General features: G+C 50.3%; 1 protein-coding gene across 1 annotated transcript in view; it reads left to right on the top strand.

Moving 5' to 3' along the window:
• Positions 1-21,694, top strand: part of SPTBN4 (spectrin beta, non-erythrocytic 4) — a 55,970-nt gene that overhangs the window by 19,624 nt on the left and 14,652 nt on the right. Inside the window, exons 13-22 of the mRNA XM_072608267.1 lie at positions 584-734; positions 1,540-2,458; positions 2,600-2,737; positions 4,065-4,809; positions 6,364-6,566; positions 8,494-8,584; positions 11,821-11,967; positions 13,367-13,630; positions 20,716-20,940; positions 21,513-21,602. Coding sequence (XP_072464368.1) covers positions 584-734; positions 1,540-2,458; positions 2,600-2,737; positions 4,065-4,809; positions 6,364-6,566; positions 8,494-8,584; positions 11,821-11,967; positions 13,367-13,630; positions 20,716-20,940; positions 21,513-21,602 — 2,973 coding nt within the window. The remainder of the gene's footprint in view (positions 1-583; positions 735-1,539; positions 2,459-2,599; positions 2,738-4,064; positions 4,810-6,363; positions 6,567-8,493; positions 8,585-11,820; positions 11,968-13,366; positions 13,631-20,715; positions 20,941-21,512; positions 21,603-21,694) is intronic.

The raw sequence follows: 21,694 nt of genomic DNA, 5'->3' as shown, positions 1-21,694 counted from the left end.
ATGTCCTGTATTTTGCACTGGGAAAGATTTTTTAAAATTTACCTGGTTCCTTAATTAAGGGACACGCAGATGAGGACAGGGCCCAGGAGGTAGAGGCAGACAGGGCAAGACTGGGGATTTACAGAACTAGGGATGTTTACCCTGGAGAAACAAGACTTAGGGAGAACTTCAGGTGGTTGGGGTGTGGGGCAGAGTCTCTCATGACTGGGCATTAGGCTTTTTCCATCTTACTCCAAAGAACAGAGCTAGGATCAATGGCAAATTTAGGTTTGAGGAAAGGAAAACTTCCTGACAATTAGAGCTACCCCAAAGTGAAATGGGTTATTTGGGGAGTGAGTTTCCCAGGACTGGCAATCTTCAAGCAGAGCCTGGGTGACCACAAACTGAGGGTGCTGTAGTGAGACCCTGGAGGTTGATTTGGTTCCTTCCTTAAGTACCCTCTGAGGTCCTTAGAGCCTCTTGGAATCTATGAGACCAAGGGACAGTTAGAGAGGCAGCTACAAGAAAGACCAGTGAAAAAGAAGGAGCTGTGAATAACTGAGCCAGAGCTCTGCCATGTGTCCTTACCTCTGTCTCTGCCCAGGCCCAGCTTGTGTCCAAAGAGTGTGGCCAGCATCTCTTGGAGGTGGAAGACCTGCTACAGAAACATGGGTTGCTAGAGGGGGACATCACAGCCCAGAGTGAGCGTGTGGAGGCCCTCAATGCCACAGCACTGAGATTCTCCCAGCTACAGGGTACAGAGGAAAAGGGTGGCTGAGAGCTTCCCCTGGGGCACGGGAAGGCAGGAAGAAATATTCAAAGGTGGGATCAGGGGGACTCCCAAGGGTAGCAGGACTGCTGGGTGAGTGGGTGTGGGTTAGAAACCACTTTGAGTGGATCATAAATAAGGTGGCAAGTAGGTAACCATTATTTGGAAGTTCACTGTGGAATGTACTGCCAGGAGAGGTAGTGAACTGTCCGTTCTGGAGAACATAGGATCATCAGGGTTGGAAGGGATCTTAGTGATGTCACCTAGTTCAATCGCCTCATTTTTACAGATAGGGAAACTGAGGCCCAGAGATGGGAAGTCACTTACCCAAGGTCACACAGCTAGTAAGTGGCCAAGCTGAATTTTAAGCCCGGGTCTTCTAACTTCAAATCCAGTTTTCTCTTGTCGGCATCATGGTCTCCGAGTAGAGAATGGATGCCACACTCCTTCCCCACCTTTCACCTCCTGACTGTTGCAGGGGCGGTTCAGTTTAACAAACATTTATTAAATCCTTAGTAGGTGCAAGACACTGTGCTAGGGCCTTGAAGAGAAACGGAAATATTCTGGGAATCTCCCCTGCTGACTTCTGTGATCCGAGAGATACACGCTTCTCTGATTCTCTCATTCTCAAATATCCGGGGTTTGGGTGCTTAGGCACAGGGTTTCTGCTGAGCTGAGACGTTCCCAGGCAGGGCTCTAAAGGTCCACTTCTGAAGCTTAGGGACATCAGAGATGGGCAGAGACCGGCTCAGACCAAGACTTGAATGCTCTATGCATTGCTTTGCCCACAGGTTACCAACCCTGCGATCCACAGATTATCCGAAACCGAGTGAGTCACGTGCACGGTTGCCTGACTGAGCTTCAGGAACTGGCGGGAAGGCGGCGGGCAGAGCTGGAAGCATCCCGGACCTTGTGGGCACTGCTGCAGGAGCTGGAGGAAGCCGAGGCCTGGGCACGAGAGAAGGAGCACCTCTTGGAGAGCAGGGCTAGTGCTGGAGGCGGAGGCCCCCATGACCTCCCAAGCGCTGCCCGCCTTCTGGCCCAGCACCGGATCCTACAGGGAGAACTAGGTGGGCGGCGGACACTGCTGCAGCAGGCCCTGCAACGGGGGGAGGCATTAACCGCTAGTGGTAGCGGTGATGCTGCAGCGATGGGATTGCTGGAGAGGGCAGCAGGTGCCCGGCGGCGTTGGCAGCGGCTGGAGGAGGCAGCAGCGAGGCGGGAGAGACGGCTGCAGGAGGCACGGGCCCTCCATCAGTTCGGAACAGAGTTGGATGGGCTCCTAGCCTGGCTGAGGGATGCGTACCGCCTGGCAGCCAGTGGGGACTTTGGGCACGATGAAGCATCAAGCAGGCGGCTGGCACGACAGCATCGGGCTCTATCTGGAGAAGTGGAGGCACACCGGGGAGTAGTGGCGGGCTTGCGAAGGCAGCTAGCAGGGCTGGGCGGAACAGGGCGTGAGGCAGCCGCGGGCGCAGCCGCTGGTGGCGTCATGGCGCTGCAGGTCCGTGTGGTAGAGGTGGAGCAGCTGTTTGCGGAGGTGGCAGAGGTGGCGGGTCTGCGGCGCCAATGGCTGAGGGATGCCCTGGCTGTGTACCGCATGTTCAGTGAAGTTCACGCCTGCGAACTCTGGATTGGCGAAAAGGAGAAGTGGCTGCTAGCCATGCGTGTCCCTGATGACCTTGATGAAGTAGAGGTTGTACAGCACAGGTACCAGCCCGGGTATCGAGGCAGAGAATCTCAGGGGAAGGGAGGCGGGGCACAGACTGAGAGGGAAGGACCGAGCCAAGGACTCCCTCTGAAGGACACAGGGCTGCTGGCCTGGCTAAGCATGCCCCTTCTCCCCGGCAGATTTGAAAGTCTGGACCAGGAGATGAATAGTTTGATGGGGCGCGTGCTCGATGTGAATCATACTGTCCAGCAGCTGGTGGAAGGCGGGCATCCCAGCTCCGAGGAGGTGCGCTCTTGCCAAGACCATCTCAACAGCAGGTGAGCGCTTTCCTGTTTGATCTTCAGCCTTCTCTCTGTGTGACCTCTATCAAAAAGCATTGTAAGAGCCCACTCACTGTGTGCCACGCTGTGGGCGAGGCACTAGGAAACAGGGGCAAAAGTGAAGCCATCCCTGCCCTCCGGGAGATTCCTTTCTTCTGGGAAGAGGATATATAACCTCACATTTAGTCATTGAGATATTGACAAATAAAATTAAGGGCATCAGGAAAGGCAGTTGAGCCAAGCCACGGAGAAAATGAAGGATTCTGGAAAGGCAGAGATGAGGGTATGCATTCCAGGCGCCAGGGAGATAGCGGGGGAGGGCATGAAAGTGGGACACTGATCATAGAGTGCTGGGATGGGGAGTCATCTGAAGTGGAACCGGTCAATCGTAGAGGACTTACAGTGTCAGAATGGGAAATTGTATTTTATCCTAGAGTCAAGTGGGAGCCACTGATGGTTTTAGAGCAGGGGAGTCAAGATCTGTAGTTTAGGACAAGTCAAACTACTCTCTAGCTCTGGTATGTTGTGTATTGAGCTTCCTTCCGACTCTGACATTCTGTGTTCAAAGTTCTGTTTCTACTCCAAAGTTCTGTATTCCAGGTTCTCTTCCAGTTCTAAAATATAGTGTTCTAAATTGCGTTCCAGATCTGTCTTCTGTATTTTAATCTTTCATCTAGGTCATAATGTTCCTTATTTTAAGCTCCACTTCAACTCTTATATACTGTGTTCTAAGCATCTTTCCTGCCCTGTCATTCTACGTTCCAAGCTCCATTTAGCTCCATGGTGCTTTGTTCTAATTTCCTGTCTAGTTCCCAATATTCTCTGTGTTAAGCTCTTTTCATCTCTGACATTCTTTATTCCAAATTTCCTTCTACCTCTGACATTTGATGTTCTATTTTCTAAGCTCCCTTCCAGTGCTCTCATTTCATATTCTAAGTTCCTTTCTGTTCCTGACATTCTGTGCATTAAGCTGCCTCACAGCCTTTGACATTCCTTGTTCTAAGTGCTCTTCCAACTCTAGTTCTGCAGCTGTATATTCCATTCCAAGCTGGCTTCAAGCCCCTGTGAGTTCTGTGTTCTTAACTGCATTCTAGACCTTGACACTTTTGGTTCTAAGCCTCCTTTGAGTCCCTGCCATTCTGTCTTCTCAGCTTCCTTTCAGCTGTTGACATTCTGTCTTCTAATCCCCCTTCCAGAGGACATTCTGTACTCTAAGCTCCTTCACAGCCCTCGGCATTCCTTGTTCTAAGCCCCCTTCCAGCTTGGACATGTCTGGGTTCTGAGCTCCCTAATAGCTTTATTGTTTTCTGATTCGGTTTCTTAGGTGGAACAGCATTGTAGAGCTCGTGGAACAGCGGAAGGAGGAGGTGAACTTGGTTCTCTCTGTCCAGAATCATCTGCTGGAGTGTGCAGAGGTGAAGAGCCAGGTCCGAGAGCGGCGGATGGCAGTAGAAAGTGCACCGAGAGCCGGTGGGGCCCTCCAGCGGCTCCTCAGCTCCCTCGAAGCAGCTCTCCTGGCACTGGAGCCCAGGCTACAGGCTCTGAGAGAGGAGGGAGAGGCTCTAGTAGCCCGTTACCCTGCCCAGGCCCCTAGGTTGCAGCCAGAGCTAGAAGAACTGGACCTTGAGTGGGCAGCCCTGGGTCATGCAGCTCAGAACTGTGGGGAGGCCCTGGCCACTGCAAGCCGGCTCCAGGGATTCCTACATGACCTCGATGCCTTTCTTGACTGGCTGGTGCATGCCCAGGAGTCTGCGAATGGTGGAGGACAGCTGCCAGGCTGCCTGGAGGAGGCAGATAGCTTGCTGAGCCAGCATGCTGCCCTCAAGGAAGAGATGGACCGACGGGAGGAGGATTTTGGGCGCATCCAGGCAGCTGGAGATGCTCTGGCTGCAGATGGGGCTGAGCTGGGACCTGAGCTGGCCCTGGAGGACTGGCTGCCCCACTTGGAACTGGGCTGGCAGAAGCTGCTGAGTCTGTGGGAAGCCCGCAGGGAAGAGCTGGCCCAAGCCCACGTCTACCAGCTCTTCCTTCGAGATGTGCGCCAGGCACACACTGTACTCCACAACCAGGTGGGGGCAGTGCTAGCCTGCATGAGTGTGGAGGGGCTGGGGCAGGGAAAGCGCTCCCTGAAATTGAGCTTTCTCTGGATAATCTGGCAAGATTTGTGGATTACCTGGGGAGGATGATGCGGATTTAGCAGGTGGAGAGTTATTGTGAATTCACTCGGAGGGAGAGGGTAGCCTATGCGTTATCTGGGACAGGCAGTGTGCATGTTCAGGTTAGCTAGGGGGTAGCCAGTTAGTGGACTATTGGATTGAAAGTGTATGGATCTTTCAGTGTGCTAGTTTTGAGGTTATCTGGGGAAGATCCAGTTTATATCTATTTTGGGGGAAGTTTTATGTGTTAATAAAGGCCCTGCTATAGAGAATAAGGCTAAGCAAGCTCACTGGCAAGTACTGGGAACTGGAGGAAAAGGAGGGTCCTGGTCCTGCCTCCCCTTCCTGATTAACTCTTCACTTCCTCCCTGGAGGCTTGGACTTGAGTTCAAATCCAGGCTGACACTAGCTGTGTGACCTTGAGCAAGTAAGTTACTTAACTTCAGCCTCAGTGAATTCAACTGTAATTATGGGATAATGGGGCAGCTAGGTGGTTCAGTGGATAGAGCGCCAGTGCAGGAGTCAGGAGGACCTGAATTCAAATTTCACCTCAGACACTTGACACTCATTAGCTGTGTGACCTTGGGCAAGTCACATAACTTCAACTGCCTCATCCTGGGTCATCTTCAGTCATCCTGATGAATATCTGGTCACTGGATTCAGATGGCTCTGGAGGAGAAGTGAGGCTGGTGACCTGCACAGCCCTGCCTCACTCAAAACAAAGTCAAGTGCAAGTCATGTCATTATTTCTCTGATGGCATGGTCTTCTTCGGCAACGAAGGACGAACACACACAATTATGGGATAGTAATAGCACCATCATCTCCCAAGGGTTGTTATGTGGATCAAACCACATAATATTTGTAAAGTACTTAGCACACTGCTTGGCACCTGTTATGTTGTTCACTTCAGTTCAACTCTTTGTGACCTCATGGACCATAGTATACCAATACTGGCCATGGAGTTTTCTTGGCAGATACTGGAGTGGTTTTCCATTTTCTTCTCCAGTAGATTAAAGCAAACAGAAGTTACGTGACTCCACACAGCTACTAAGTGTCTGAAGCTGGATTTGAACTCAGATTTTCCTGATTCCAGGTCCAGGACTTTAACAAGCCACCTAGTTGCCTACTTTCCTTTCTACTTGGCACGTAGTATATACACTTACTAAATCTTTCCTTTCTTCCTTCACTTTTTCCTCTGTATCTTATTGCCTTCTTTCATTCCTTTTTTCTTCCTTCTTCCCTTCTCTTCTTTCTATTCATCCATTCTTCCTTCTTTCTTTTATTGCTTTCTACATTCCTTCTTTCTTCTGCCTTCTTTCATTTCTTCCTTCCTATCTTCCTTTTTCCTTTCCTACATTTCTTTCCCTTCTTCCTATCTTCCTCTTTCTTCCTGTCTTGTTTTTATTCTTTCCTTTCCCTTCCTTCCTCTTTTCTTCTTTCCTTGCTTCTTTCCCCTGCTCCACCAGGAGACAGTGCTGTCAGGCCTGGAGCTACCTGGGACAGTGGAGACAGTAGTGGAGGCCATCAAGCGTCACCGGGACTTTCTGACTACCCTGGAGCTAAACCTTCAGAAGATCCAGGTGGCGGTGCAGGCAGGAGAAATCCTGCGCAGGCAGGGAAATGTCTATGCTGAAAAGGCCCAGGAGCACAGGGTCCAGCTGCTGCAAAAGTAGGGACTCCTGGCACCTCACTGAGCCCTGCACCCTCTGCGCATGCCCCCCTTGGGCTGGGGAGGGAGACCCCACTGGGACCCCAACACCCTAGAACTTGCCCAAGAGGGATATTAGGGTGACACCGGGCTCCGCCTCCCTGGCCCTATCTGGACAGGCCCCAGCTCTGTCTCTCTGCCATGTCTCATGGTCCTTGTGCATCTCCGTGCTGTCTTTCTGTCTCTGCCTCTTCGTTCTTCCCCTTCTCCCTTCCTCTTCTCTCTGTCTCTCTCTTTGCCTCCTTTCTCCCCCTTTCTTCTCTCTCTCCCTTCTCCCTCCCCCATATAACTGTTTCTGTCTGTATATCTTTTTCTCTCCCAATCTCTCCTCCCCTTAATATATCTTTCATCCTGTTTCTCTTTTCTGTCTCTGATGTCACATTTTTGTCTCTCTCACTTTCTCTTCTGTGTGTCTCCCTCTCCTTCTGAAGTGCCCTCCTTTCTCTCTCTTCTCCCCCCCACCCCCATCTCTCCCTATTAGGCTGTGTCACCTTTTCTGTCTCTCCTTGTCTCTCTTTTGTCCATCTCTCAGTGACTTTTTCCCTTTCCTTCTTGCTCACAGACTCCTCTTTTTTCTGTCTCTCCCTTTCTCTGGGGGTTCTTTTCTGTCTTATACTCAATGTTTCTCTCTCTTTTCCTCCCTCTGATGTCTTGTTTGTCTCTCTGTTTTTCCTTCTCTGTGTTTCTATCTCTGTCCATGGGAGAGAAAGCAAGTGAAGGGTTCTTCAGTAATGAGATCATGTGCCTGGGATTCCCAGGCATGCCCCCACTGGGGCTGACCCGGGCTTCAGCTCTGCCTGTCCTGGCCTAGGGGCTCACTCTGGGTCTGTGCCAGAGGAGGGGGGAGGGGCAGCCTTGGCCCTCCATGGTCTTCAATGATCCTATGGGTTCTCACCCCCACCCATCTGGAGTGCCCAGAATTCCTGGTTTTCACCCCAGCCTCAGCCTCCTGCCCTCTCATTCTGCATCCCTCCATCCATGACCACCTTTTCCTATCTACCAGTAGGGCTCTCTCCCCCTTACCCTCTTTCTGTCTCTGTCTCTCCTGCTTCTTGTCTTTGTCTCTCCCTCAATCTTCTGTCTCTAGTTGGTCTGCCTCTCCATCTCCCTACTTTTCTGTCTCTTCTGCTTTTCTTCCTGTGCTTACCTCCCTAGGACTCATTCTGCCTCTTCAGCTGTTTCTTTCAGTCTCCTTCAGCCTCTCCTTCCTACTCCCTTGCTTGCTACTATCTTTCCCTATCCTTTTCTCTGCCTGTCTTTGACCATGTGACTTTCCTGCCATTTTGTCTTTACTCTCCACCTCCCTCTTTGTCTTATTTCTATTTCACCCCATTATTCTCTGCCTCTTCCATATCAGTTGTCTCTTTTTGTCTCTTACATTTCTCCTATATTGGACTCTATCCTCTGCCTCTTGGTTTCTGCTAGTTCCCCTCCTTCTCTGTCTCTCCTCTCTCTCTGTCTGTCTCCTCCCTCTGCCTCTATCTCTCTGCCTCTATCTCTCTGGCTCTCTGTTTCTGTCTCTCTCCCCACTCTCACTTCTCTCTTTCTATTCCTGATTCTTTGTTACATTCTCTTTCATTATTCCTCCTCACTTCCAACTCCCTGGCTCGTTCCTCTCTTCTCTCTTTCTCTGCTCTTTCCCCTTTTTTGTCTTCTTCTTTCTCTGCCTCATTCCCTGGTCTTTGCACCTTCTCTTGCTTCACCATCTCTACCCCTTTTGTCCCTGTCTCTGTCTCTTCCATTTCTTTCATCTCCGATGGCAGTCCACAGTGCTTTGTCATCCAGCTCCCCTTTCCTCTCCCCTTCCTCTGCTTGCCAATCCCTGCCCAATCCCCTGACGGTCCCCCTGGTCCCTGGGGCACCGAGCACCCCCTCCCCCGCCCCCCAGGAGCCAAGAAACTCAGCTTCGGGCCCAGCAGTGGATGCAGTGTCTCTGTGACCAGTTGGAGCTGCAGCATTTCCTAAGAGACTGTCAAGAGGTAAGGGGGAGGGGGAAGCAGGGGACACACTGAGTGAGCCCGGGATGACTGGAGACTCTCAGATCCTCAGCTGTGAGAAAAAGGAGAGGGCGAAGTTGGGATGAGAGAAACCGGGGGGAAATTCCCAGACTGAAGCAGGAAAGATCAAGGTTAGAGTGAAGGAATCCTCTCCTAGGAGTAGCCTGAAAAGAGCCAAAGAGGGGGGTCTGGGAATCGGGTCTTCTGGGTCTTTGTTGGAAGTCCAACTTCGTCCCCCTCCCCACTTCTCCCCATATTTCCTAGGGCGGGGGGAGGGGGCCGAGGGGAGAGGAGGAGGGAGCGGAGAGAAGGGGCAGGGTAGAGAATGGTCTAGAGCCACCAGACGGCGCCATCATCCCATGCTTCTTCGATGACTGCTTGTGAGGCCGGGCTAGGAGGATACCTTGGCAACTTTGTTTCCTAGCAACGTAGACCCCTCCTTCGCGCGTATCTGCGAAGGCACGTGAACTTGGGGGGAGGGAGGAGAGCTGGCCAGTAAGTTAGAGCAGGCTTCCCGCAGCTGAGGGGTGGGAGTTGGGGTGCACAAGGGGAGTTTGTGACCTCATGGGGACGGGGGCGCGAGCGGGAGGAGATGCATCCCCGCCCCCCCATCCCTGTGAGGCAGGAGATGGAGGGTGAACAGACTCCTCCCCTCCTCGTGCTCGGCTCCCTCAGTAGGAAGAGAGCTAGGTCTGAAGTCAGAGGACTTGGGTTCACATTCTACCGCCGTCGCCTATTACCTGCGTGACCTTGGGCAAATCATTTAACCTCCAAAGAGGTTAAATAAAAAGCCTCTAAAGAGGCTTCAGTAAAAGGGGAGGGTTGAAAGAGTTGGACTTGAAGGTCCCTTCCAATCCTGATGGTTGATTCATCTTCCAGCTCCTTGTCCCCACTTTCCGCCCCTCCCTAACCCCAACCCTTTCCTAACTCTGTGACCTTGGATAAGTCTCTTGACCTCTGTGAGCCTGTTTCTTCGTCTGTAAAATGGGGGTAATCATACCTCCCAAGACTCGTGAGGCTCATTAGATGAAACATATCAAACGCTTTGCAGACCTCCGGGGCGATACATAAATGTCAGCTCTCCGTATGATGACCCTCCTTCCCGCCTCTCAGTTAACTATCTAATGCTTCCCCCCTCCCCGTCTCCGCTCGCTCTCCTTCCTGCCTTGGTCCCTCCATCCTCAGCCTCCCCTCCTGATCCCCTCTCTCCATTTATTCCCAACCTTGAGCATTCTCAACCTCTTTCCTCGTCCTAAACCCTTCTCGTCCCGCTACCTCTCTCTCCTTCCCCCACTGTCGCCTCGAGGGCTCCTTCCACCCTCCTCCGCTGGGTCTCCCCTGTGCGCGCACCCTTAGAGACAGGAAGGTGGGGGAAAGGGGAAGAATAACCAGCGCACTTGCGGGACCGCGGTTGGGGGGGTGGGGAGGGGAGGGGCGGTGCGGGTGCGCGCGCGCGCGCGCCGTGGCTGTCTGTGCCCATTGCTGCAGTGGCTCAGGGAGCACCGCCTGCCGCAGGTACTGCGCGCCGCTTCTGGGCTGGGGGCGCGTAGAGGAGGGGGCTGGAGCGCGCCCCCGTGAAGGACGGTGGGGGTGGGGGAGGAGAGAGAGCGCGTGCGCCCCAAGAGGGCGGGAAGGGGGGTATCCCCCCCTTAGGAGAGGATGCTGTCCTTGGTGCTGAACCTGCGGGGGGGGGAGTGTTGGGGGGGAACTGGACTCGTGACTGCACTGGTCGCTGAGGCGGGGGAGGGCAGCTCTTGATGGGATAGGCCCCAGGGGAGGGGGCAGCTTCTTATTCAATTGCCCCCCCGGGGGGAGGGGTCAGCTGGCCTTCTGATTGGCCCCTGGGAACTATCCGTGGTTCTGAATCAGCTCCAGGGGTGGGAAATTGCAGGGTCCTCTAATCTATTCTTGAGGAAGTGTTGTGGGGTTTATGGGGGAGGGGGTTGCGAAGTGTCTTTGGTGCGTATAGCGTTCACAACTGGCCTTGGCAGTGGTGGTGTTTGGGGGGAGGGGTGCGGAGCTGTGACTTATTTTCCCTGAGAGTGATGAACTGAATTTATTTCTATGCTGTGGTTACCTTTTGGGGGGGGAGGGGGTGTTTGACTGTCTTTGTCTGATGGATATGGCTGGGCTAAGTGTTGGAATTGACTGAGGGGGGTGTGAGGTAACAGAGACCAAATCATTCCTTGATTTTTTTTTTTTTAAGTCGAGAAGCATTATGACTAGTTTTCTCTTGGTGGTAGTGGTGGTGTGTGTGTGTGTGTGGGGGGGGAATTGGAGGAGAACTGACCTAAATTTGGCCATATTTTGGGAGAAGGTTGGTGACTGGCTTTGCCTGAAGTGGCAACCTAAGTCTGTCTGTGATTGAGGAGAGGTTTACTTGGGGGTCCAGGAACTGGACTTAGCTTTGGGTGGGGCCTGCAACCTATTTTGCCTTGGAAGGGGTGAACTGCATCTGCCCCTATTTTTTGTGGGGTAGCTATGGTTGGAGGGGGCTTATGGCTGCTTTGTCTAGGAAGGAACCTGGATCTCACTTATTTGTTTCAATTTGGGGGGAGAGGGCTCAGGTAGAGACCTAGATCTCTTTTTTCTGTAAGGGTTTTTTTGTTTTTTTGTTTTTTGTTTTTTGGAGTAGGGAGGAGTATAAATGATTTTGCCTGGGTAAGAGATCTTGATCTGAGAGTTTTTTTTTTTTTGGAGTGAGGGACTTGTAACTGGCTTTGATCCTTGGGCTTTTGAGAGAGAGCAGATAACTCTGGTACCAAATTTGCCTAGAGACTCAAGATTCTTTCTCGTTGGAGGGAAGGCCTGGGTTCCAGGATGTAAAGGAATGTATACGCAGGCAATGGTGGAGTTGTTTTTTTCTGGGAAGGGCAGTCTTTTGCTAGCTGCCTCTCCTCAGGGTTAGACAGAATGGAGGCACCTCTACCACCCACCTCCAGAGGAGATGGGCCCAGAGGACCTCTTCAGATCTGTTCTAGAAAGCAACCTTGCAAATCCTACAGCTTATTCCCTTGAGTAGGAGGGGAGGGGATGGAGCAAGATACATAGGGGTCCCTGGGATCTGAGTGCTCAAAGGCCTCAGTTTGGGGCCTGTTTTGGGGAACTGGGAGTGAGGAGAGTCAGAGGCTTTTGAATAGATGGATAAGGAGTGGGGGGGGCTAGGTTTGGCTGCCTCTTACCAAGGGTTCCCCATCCCCCACCCTGCCTGTGTGCAGCTGGATGGCTGGATTCATGAAAAGATGCTGATGGCTCGGGATAGTACTCGGGAGGAAGGTCACAAACTGCGGAAGCGATGGCTCCGGCACCAGGCTTTCATGGCCGAACTGGCCCAGAATAAGGAATGGCTGGAGAAGATTGAGAAGGTGAGTGGGGGAAGGGCATCCTCATACTCACAGAGCATCTGCTGTCCCTCCCCTTCCCTCATGGAGCTCCTGGGTAGAGAAGATGCTTTGTAAACCTTAACAACAGAAATGGAAGGGGCTGTTATTGAAAGCTGAAGGACAGCCTTGAATGGTGGAGTCAGAGGCCCTGGGTTTGAATCCGCCTCTGCTTCTCGTTACACTGGGTGTCACTGTCTCTTTGTGGGCCTCAGTTGGCTCATTTGTAAAATGATCAATGTTCTTTAAGCTCTCTTTCAGCTCTAAATCTGATAAATCCTTCCCAGCCTGAGCTTTGAATGAAATTCACCAGCAGAGGGCCCTGGGGGAGCAGGCTCAATAGAGCAAGGCTCAGCTGTCCTCTCCCTTCCTCTCTCCCTGGACAGCCCTGAGGATGAGGGAAGGTGACACATGTCTCCCAGATGTAGGGCTCAAGGACCAGAAGGCCTGGGATCTGCTGAACTCTGCCCATCCCCCACTTCTCTTGTCCCAGTGATGTTGGATGGAAAGGAGGGTGGTGAATAGCCCCCATGGCCCTCTCTTCTCAACTCCTGGTTAAGCCCTTTCCCAGATCCAGGGGCTCAGTGTGCTTGTAGAAAACATATTAAGTTTGGGGCTTCCTTCAGAATTTGGCTTCATCCCCTGCAGGCCCCAGACAGAATCCTTGGATTCAGACTTCAGATCCTACTCTCATGGTTTCAGTCCCAAACTGAGCTGCTATGTAGTGGAATTAGGAAAGCACAGGCCAGCTGTCTGGCCTTCCTGAATTCCATCATTTGACCAGTCTTGATGACAGCAGCCCATTTATTATCTCTCTACCCACGTATCTGTGTCTTTCCCTGTGTTATTTACTCTTTCCTTGCATATTTCCCTGGTTGTATGACTCTACTATGGGACTGTCTTTAATGTATAAATCTCCTCCTGTATGTCTGTGTTTTTCCCCTGTGTCTCTTCCCCATATGTCTGTCTGTTTGCCTGCATGTGTCTGATCCTTCTTCTGTGCCTCTCTCCCCTTTCTCTTCTGCTCTGTCTTTGCCCATGTGTGTTCCATGTTCTTCTTCCCTGTGTATATCTCCTGTTGTGCATGTATCTTTCATTTCCTGTGTGTGTCCCTCAGTGTGTGACTGTTGCCCCCCTCCCTCCTCCAATGTCTGGGTATGTGTATCCCCCTTTCATTATATATCGATTTTTTCTCCACCTTTGGGTCTCTGTCTTTTTCACTGATGTTGTTGTTGTGTTGTTTTGTTGTGTGTGTGCACGCATGAGTGTGCCTAGCTCTGGCCTTGATTCCTGTCCTCTCCCTCTCCCCCTTGCCCATTCCTATTGTATATCTCTGTCTCTTGCTGTGTGTCTCTCACTCAACCCTGTCTGTCTCCTGTGGCAGGAGGGCCAGCAGCTGATGCAGGAAAAGCCTGAACTGGCGAGCTCTGTCCAGAAGAAACTGGGGGAGATTCGGCAGTGTTGGGCTGAGCTGGAGAGCACCACCCAGGCCAAGGCTCGGCAACTGTTTGAGGCCAGCCAGGCAGACCAACTGGTCCAGAGCTTCGCCGAGCTGGACAAGAGGCTCATGCACATGGAGAGTCAGCTTCAGGGGGTGGACCCTGGGGGAGACCTGGCCACTGTCACCAGCCAGCTGAAGAAGCTGCAGGTAGGCTGGGCCAGGAAGCCTGAGCTAGGGGCTTTGGAAGGGATGACCAGGGCTGGTGGAAGATGACCTTTCTCATTTTGGGGGACAGCTCCCATTTCTTTAGAGAAGTGGGGAACTATGAATGTGAAACACATAATACAACATCAAATTTTTCTGATATGTGGTTCAGTTTTGCTGAACTTTTTTTCTTCTTGATCATATTTCCTCCTCTACTTAAGAAATGGATCTCTGGTTAGGAGAGAAGGAAAGGGTACATTGGGAAATATAGGAGACATAAAATCAAAGTACACACATAACACACAGACAAACACATGCGCACACACATATATACGTACATATATACACACACATACATACATATACACATATATATATGAGATAGACCAATCTAAGAGTCATCTGCAAAGAGAAGATGGGATCTAATGAGTTCACCAAGTAAGAGTATATAGAGAGAAGAGGCCCCAGAACCTTGGAGGACACCCACAGTTAGGTGCATGGTATTGATATGAATCAATCGAAATTGAAAAGGATTAGCCAGACAGATGGGAGAACCAAGAGAGTAATATCACAAAATCCTGGATAGGGGAGAGAGGGAAGGTGGTTAGCAACGTCAAATGTCAAAGTGTGCATATGAGTGTACATATAGGGTGTGAGAGAGAAAGAGACAGAGAAGAGAATTATTAAACTGAGTGTATGGGAAACCAAAGTCCAGAGAAGAAGAAAGAAAGAGAATGAAATTCTCATTTACCTGTTGTTGGGCCTGGACAGAGAAAGAGGGAAACAAGGACACACATATCACATGCTACAGCGACAGAGACAGAGAATGACGGAACCATGCCTTACTCAGGCTAAAACAGAGAGGATGGTGTGAGTTGTGGCTTTCTGACGCTGTGTCTCTCTCCATAGCTCTGTCTTTGTCTCCATGGTGTTCCTCTCTTCGTATCTGCCTGTCTCCGAATCAGTCAGTCAACGAACATTTATTAAGCACCTGTGCTAGACTGTGCTAAGCAGAAAGGACATGGAAACAAAAGTGAAGCCAGCAATGAGCTTATTGCGTTCTGTTGGGAGGAGAAAGCAGGTCAATCTATGGATATATACAAAATAGATACAAGGTGATGTGTGTGGAGAGGTCATGAGCAGTTGATGAGATCAGAAAAGGTTCCATGAAGTCCGTGGTGCTCAATCTGAGTCTCTAAGAAAAGGAAGGATTCTGAGAATCATAGATAAGTGGGTGAGGGCATTCCAAGAATGAGGGACAGCCTGTACAAAATCCCTGGGATGGGCAGTGGACTGCTTTACGTGAGGAACACCAAGAAGGCAATTTTGATTCAACCATAGAGTATGTAAAAAAAAAAAACCCAAGAGATAGAGTATGTGAAGGGAAGAAAGTATGAAATAAGGTCAGAAAAGTTGGATGATTGAGGTTTTAAAGAGTTTTAAATGCCAGGTATTTTATTTTATTCAAAAGGCAATAGAGAGCAGTGGAAATTTATTGAGAAGGGCCTAATGTAGTCAGATCTATGCTTTGGGAAAATGTCTTTGGCAGTTGTATGGAGGGTAGATTTAAAGTTAGCAAAGCACTTTATATGTATTATCTCATTTGATCTTCATAATAACGTTATGAAGCATTATCACAGATACAGAAACTGAGGCTGAGAAATTCAGTGAGACTTATTCAGGATCATACAGCTACTTGAAGCAGAGAAGATAATTTAAGGGGCTAATGTAATTGTTGAGGCCAGAAAAGATGAGAACCTAAATTAGGGTGCTGGTTGTGTGGGTGGATTTGGGGACAGATGTGAGATGCTGTTAAAATGTTGGTAGCAGATTGGCTACATGGAATGAGAGTTAGGGAAAAACTGAGAAGGGTGCCAAGGTTGTGAACCTGGGTGACTTCAGAGATGATGGCCTCCTCTACAGTGTTAGGAAATTTCAGAAGATGAAAGGATTTAAGGGGAAAGACATAGAGTTCTGTTTTGGATAAATTGACTTTGATATGCCTGAAGACTATCCAGGTAGAAACGTCTGATAGGCAGTTAGTTGGTGATGCCACGCTGGAGTTCAGGAGAGAATCTAGTGCTAGATATATAGATATGGGAGAAATCTGTATGGGAATGATGATTAAATCCATGGGAGCTGGTGAGGGGAGAGAGAAGAGGGTCCTGGAAAGGGCCATGGGGGACACCCACAATTGGGGGCACGATCTGGTTAAAGATCAGTCCCAGATTAAGAAAGATCAGTCACACAAGAACCAAGAGAATTGTCACAACATTCCAGAGGAGAGAGAATACTTGGTAGCAGTGTTAACCATGTAGAAATATCTCCCTTTCTGCCTCTGTTCTTATGACACTGTGTCCTTTTTTTCTCTTGTATCTTGGCCTCTCTGTCTATTTATGATACTGTATCTTTTTCTTGACTGCCTGCTTCTCTATATGATATTACGTCCATTTTTTTCTTGTTGGTATACCTCTGTCTCTATTTCCAGTAGTGGTCATGGGTTTTCCTGATTACAGAGGGTAACATTATATCCTTCTACAATCTTGGAAATTCATCAGTATGTATTTATTTCAGTGTCTATTTCAGGTCTCTTTTTCATTCAGGACTACAAGAGAGAGACAGATGGATGAGGTGAAATTTCTGCCCTCAGGAAGCTCCTAGTCTAAGGAAGGAAAGAGCCATGAGGAGTTAATTCAGGGTCTCTATGTTAACTGCTTTCTGCATGAGACAAAAGTCGAAGGCTGGAAAATTAAGAGGTGGAATGGGAGAGGGTATTGTCCATGAGGTTGGTCAGCTCAGACTTCTGAGAGGAGGTGGTCTTTGAGGCAGAATCCTGGGATGAATGACAGTGAAGTGTTTGGGTATTTAGGAGGAGACCAAGTACCTCAGAATGATGTGTTCCATCTTGTCAGAGTGAAAGAAAAAGAGGCTGATTCTCTCTTCCCAAGACTAAAATGTATGTAGCACCTTTCAGTCTATGTACAAATCTTTCCCATACCTACTCTGACTTCAGCAATCCCAGCCTCTCTCTGCACCCCTGCCCTGTGTACCTTCTCTTCAAGAACAGAACACAGTGTCCCAGGGATCCCAGAGGACAAAGCCTCCTGCCTGTTTCCTTTCTAATTATGTGGCTGTTGAGTACTGGGGATCCTGGGCTGCATGGTACCAAAGAACATTTCTTTAGCTGTCAAGAGAACTTTGAGACAGATGGGTGGTGCTTTCTAGATGAGCTCCAGGTCACCATAAAGAGACTGTAGTCTCTGGGTAATCCTGGAGCCTGCTGGTCTACCATCCCCAGCAGTGCTGATTGGCAATTCAACCAGTCTGAGAGCCAGCACCTCACCTCAGCTACCCCCAGCAAGGTACCCCTGGCTTGGCCTCCCAGCTCCCACTCTGGGCCAGCTCTGGGTGCGGCTATTTCTGAGGACTCTTCCAGAAAGCTGAGTCACCAGATTCAGTCCTTGGGTAAACCCAGGCAGCTGAGGGGATCTCAGGGTGGGAGACACACGTCATGCAACCACTCTCGGTCTCTGAAGTCCAGATGCCTACTGGCCTGTCTGCTTGTGCTTTCTTCCCTCCCTTAGCTCTCCCATGTTCCTGTTGCCCCTTAGCCTCATTCACTATCCCAGTCTCAACTTGAGGAGATGTGCTGCCTCTAGTCTCCCCCCTTGATGTCATCATGTCCAGATGCGTCTATATGTGTCCAGCTTACTCTTTTTCCCTGTCTCTGTGCAACACTGTATGGCACTCAGCCAATTTCTCTCCCTGTGTGACTCTACATCCTTTGTCTCTCTAGGGTGGTGTCTCCGCCTCTCTCTGTACAGGTCTCTTGGTGTTTCTGACGTGGCCTTTCTCTCTGTGTCCCTCTTTCTGTGTGCTATTGCCGATGTCAATGTCTCCGCTGCTTTGCCAGTCTGTCTGTCTCTGTGACACTATCCATCTGAAAAACAAGGTACCCAGGACTAGATGGCCTCAGAGAATCCTTCTAGGACTAGATGTTATGATCCTGTGCCTCAGTTTCCTCAATTGCAAAATGTGACAGGAGTGTCTTTTGATGCTTATCTGCTTCTCTCTCAGCATATACTTTATCTCTGTCTTTATGTATTTTAGTCTGCTCTTTGTCATTCATTCATTCGACAGACACCTTCTCAGTAAATCAGGCTGTGTGAAGAATGAGCCATTTGGAGGTAGAAGAGAAGGCAAGGAATAAGCATTTATACTATGTGTCAGACACTGTGCTTAGTGCTTATAGTCTCATTTGATCCTCACAACAATCTTGGGAGTTGGATGCTGTCATTATCCCCATTTTGCAGATAGGGAAACTGAGGTAAACAGAAGTTCAGTGACTCACCCAAGGTCACACAGCTAGTAAGTGGCCAAGCTCAAATTTGAACTCGGGTTTTCCTGACTCCAGGCCCAGGGCTCTGTCTGCCATACCATTGGCTGCCTGCCGTTACTTCTCTGGCCCTCCCCCAGTCAGGGCACCTGCTTTTTTTGTCAGCCTGCTCTTTTTTCCTCTCTGTTGCCAGCACCCTAAGACCCGGGAACATTGAGAGGGGAAATGAGGCACAGGGTACCACCAGTAGGCCCCCAGGGGCCTTGACTGTCCCTGCCCCCCATCACCGCCAGTGGTCCCTTCCTGGAGGTAGTAGGGAGGGAGGAAGCCATATGGTGGAGGCAGGCCCAGAATCCAGGTCTTCTGCCTCCCCTGCAGGACCCAGCCAGCTGGTCTGGCTGCTGCTGGGGCTGCTGCTGCGGGGGAGGTGGCCTGTTTTCCTGCTTTGGAGGAGGCTAGTGGGAGGGAGGGTGGGGAGACGAAGCATAGAGACAATGGAAAATGCCTTGGAGATTCTGCAGCTGGGAGGAATTCTTTCCTGGTCTGAATCCTTCCACCACCCCACCCCCATTAGGGGTCTTGGTTGCCAATACTTTAGCTCCGCATATATCCTGTCTCCTCTCCCCTCCCCCACCCCCATCCTCAGCTTGGCTGCCTCCCTCTCTTTCTGTCTCTGTTCTTTCCATTTCCACCTTTCCAAGTAGCTGACGTTTCTCCTTGGCTCTCCTGCTCAGACCTCACTTAACACACCTTCCTTCTCTCTCCTCTTCCCTGTCCCTTAGTCCACAGCCTCTCTGTGTGAAGAAGAAAAAAAGTGGCAACCATGGCTTTGCAAGGGATGGGGGAGAAGAAAGGGGACCTGGGGTGGCAGTCGGGACCCCCTTTTCCCGCAGTAGCAATGAGGGTGAGACTAGAATCACCAAATCAATACATATTCCTTAAAGACCTACTATGTGCTAGGTACTGGTTTACAGAGACAGAAATGAAATATCCCTGCCCTCAAGGAGCGACCATTCTAATGGTAGGGGGAGGGGGAGGGCAAGGTGTACACACATATATGTAGATACTGAATACCTATAAAAAATATGAGATAATTTTAGGGATTAAGGTACTAACAACTGGGGGAGATTAGCCTTGACTCTGCTACTAAAATGCCCTTCGTGACCTTGGGCAGGAAGCTAGGTGGCGCCATAATGCACAGAGTGTTGAGGCTAGAGTCAGGAAGACTCGCCTTTGTGAGTTCAAATATGGCCTCAGACACTTACTAACTGTGTGACCTTGAGCAAGTCATTTCACCCTGTTTGCCTCAGTTTCCTCATCAGATGATCTGGAGAAATAAATGTCAAATTACTCCAGTATCTTTGCCAAGAAAATCTCAAATTGGGTCATTAAAAGTCAGACATAAATTAAAGCAACTGAACTTCGCCTTGGATGTTTCCATTTCATCCTATAAAATGGCAGTGAGGAGTAGGGGAAGTATCAGAATTAGTGGCTTGAGGCTTTCTCATCAGAACCAGCATTGATGCTTTCTAGATTTCATGAGCCTCATTGAGCCTCAGTTTCCTCATTTAGAAAACAAGATTGCCCCATGGAATAGTGGATATAGAGGACAGTAAGTGGGATAGAAGCCGTGAAGTCACAAAGGTCCAGATTCATGTCCTGCCTCTGACAGGTCTTGGTTAGGAGAGCCTGGGTAAGTCCCTTAATCTCTAAGTGTTCCAGACAGTTCTCTGAGGCAGTAGGTTATAGAGGGATTGCCCTCCTACAGGGTGTGGGAGTTTCCATACCCAGGCATTCCTAGCATTGATAAAGTCCCAAGTCTGGACCAACCCTCTCCTTCCCCTCCTTCTTAATGGCTTGTTGAGACCTATGCCTATTAATAATTAGAATGGCAGAGTCAGAGGTCATTGAATCCAACCTCTTCATTCAGTCAGTCACCTAGCATTCACCAAGCACCTACCAGGTGCCAAGCACAGGGCATACAAAGACAAAAAGCAAGTCTTGCTTTTAAGTAGCTTATAGCCACTTTAGAGAAGAGGGATAGTCCCAGAGAGATGAAATCACACAGTTGGCACGATTTGAACTCATTCTTCCTGAATGCAAGTCCAGCACTCTCTCCACTACACCACATTGCCCCATGTGCCTTCCTTGAAGGGATGATATTTAACTTGGACTCTCAAGGTTGCTGAAGATCAAAGGGGAGGATGTTCCAGGAATGCAGAATGTTGTGATCAAAGGCACAGAAGAGAGAAAATGTGAAGCTCCCGAGGGAAAGAATCTGACTCCCAGAAGAGGAGAAAGTCAGAGGGAGTGGCAGAAGCAGTGAAGAGCCCTGGCATTAACAAAAATCAGCCCTTGTTTGGTGGCCTGGGGCAGGATGTTGGATTTGGCACTGGGTTGGAACTCCAGGCCTGATATTTACTTCTTGGGTGGCTTTGGACAATGTACTTAATTTCTCTGAGCCTCAGTTTCCTCATCTGGACAAGGTGGGGTATCCTACTAGATAGTCTGTAATCCTCTCTGGTCTCTGCCTGGCCTCCAGGTAGGTGATAGACTGACCTGGAATCTGCCTGGTTGAGTCCTGGGGGTAAAGGAGTATATGGCCTGAAGGAGGCTTTGGTTGGCAGAGGACCTGCCTTCAGGCCTCACCTAAAAGGAAAGGGTCATACTTGATGGCCTCTTGGGTCCCTCCATGCTCTGCATCTAGGGTCCAGTGATGGATCTCTCCTCTCTGCCCTGCATCTGCCCACAGACCATGGAGTCCCAGGTGGAGGAGTGGTGCCGAGAAGTGGGGGAGCTTCAAGCCCAGACTGCAGCCCTACCTCTGGAACCCGCGAGCAAGGAGCTGGTGGGGGAGCGTCAGACAGCAGTGGGCACTCGCATCGTGCGCCTCATTGAACCCTTGAAGGAGCGGCGGCGCCTCCTGCTGGCCTCCAAAGAGCTGCATCAAGTAGCCCATGACCTGGAAGACGAGATCGTAAGTGGCCTGGGTTGGGATGGATGGATGGGGAGGGGTGTCCCCATGGAGGACTCCAAGTTCAGTGGAAGTTAGCAGAGGAATTGTGGAGCCAAAAGCTCAGCACTGTTTCATGCTGCATTAAGACAGCCATGGCATCACACTCAGACCACAGCCAGAGGATCATGTTTAGTTGTGGGCCAGCCATTTTAGAAAGAACATTGACCTGGTAGCTGTCATCAGATACCTGAAGGGCTATATCACATGGAAGAAGCATCAGACTTGTTCTACTTGGCCCCAGGGTATAGAACTGGAAGCTTGGGACAGAGACAGTTTGGAGGTTGATGTAAGGAAGAACTTCCTAGTGGTTACAGCCTGCCCCAAAGTGGGATTGGGTGGCCTCAGGAGGGAGTGACCATTCTCTCCCTGCAAGTCTTCAAGCAGAGGCTGGAACATCACCCACTGATGAAGGTGTTGGGTGGACTAGCCGACCTGTGAGGCCCTTCCAGCTTGGAGATTCATTGAGGGTGGAGGTTGGGGGGAAGACGGCTGTATCTTGCCTTCCTTACCCTGCTTTCCTCCTCCTCTACCAGGCATGGGTCCAGGAACGATTGCCTTTGGCGACTCAGACCGACAAAGGAAACAGCTTGCAATCTGTGCAGCAGCTGATTAAGAAAAACCAGGTGGGAAAGGGGTCTTGGAAGAAGGGGAGGGAAGATGAAGAAAACTTCTGGGGTCGGGTGATGATTGATGGAGGAGAGCAGGCATGGTGTTG

The sequence above is a fragment of the Notamacropus eugenii genome, chromosome 5, assembly GCF_028372415.1.
Source record: "Notamacropus eugenii isolate mMacEug1 chromosome 5, mMacEug1.pri_v2, whole genome shotgun sequence".
Classification (NCBI taxonomy): Eukaryota; Metazoa; Chordata; class Mammalia; order Diprotodontia; family Macropodidae; genus Notamacropus; species Notamacropus eugenii.
This window is presented reverse-complemented; position numbering and strand designations above follow the sequence as displayed.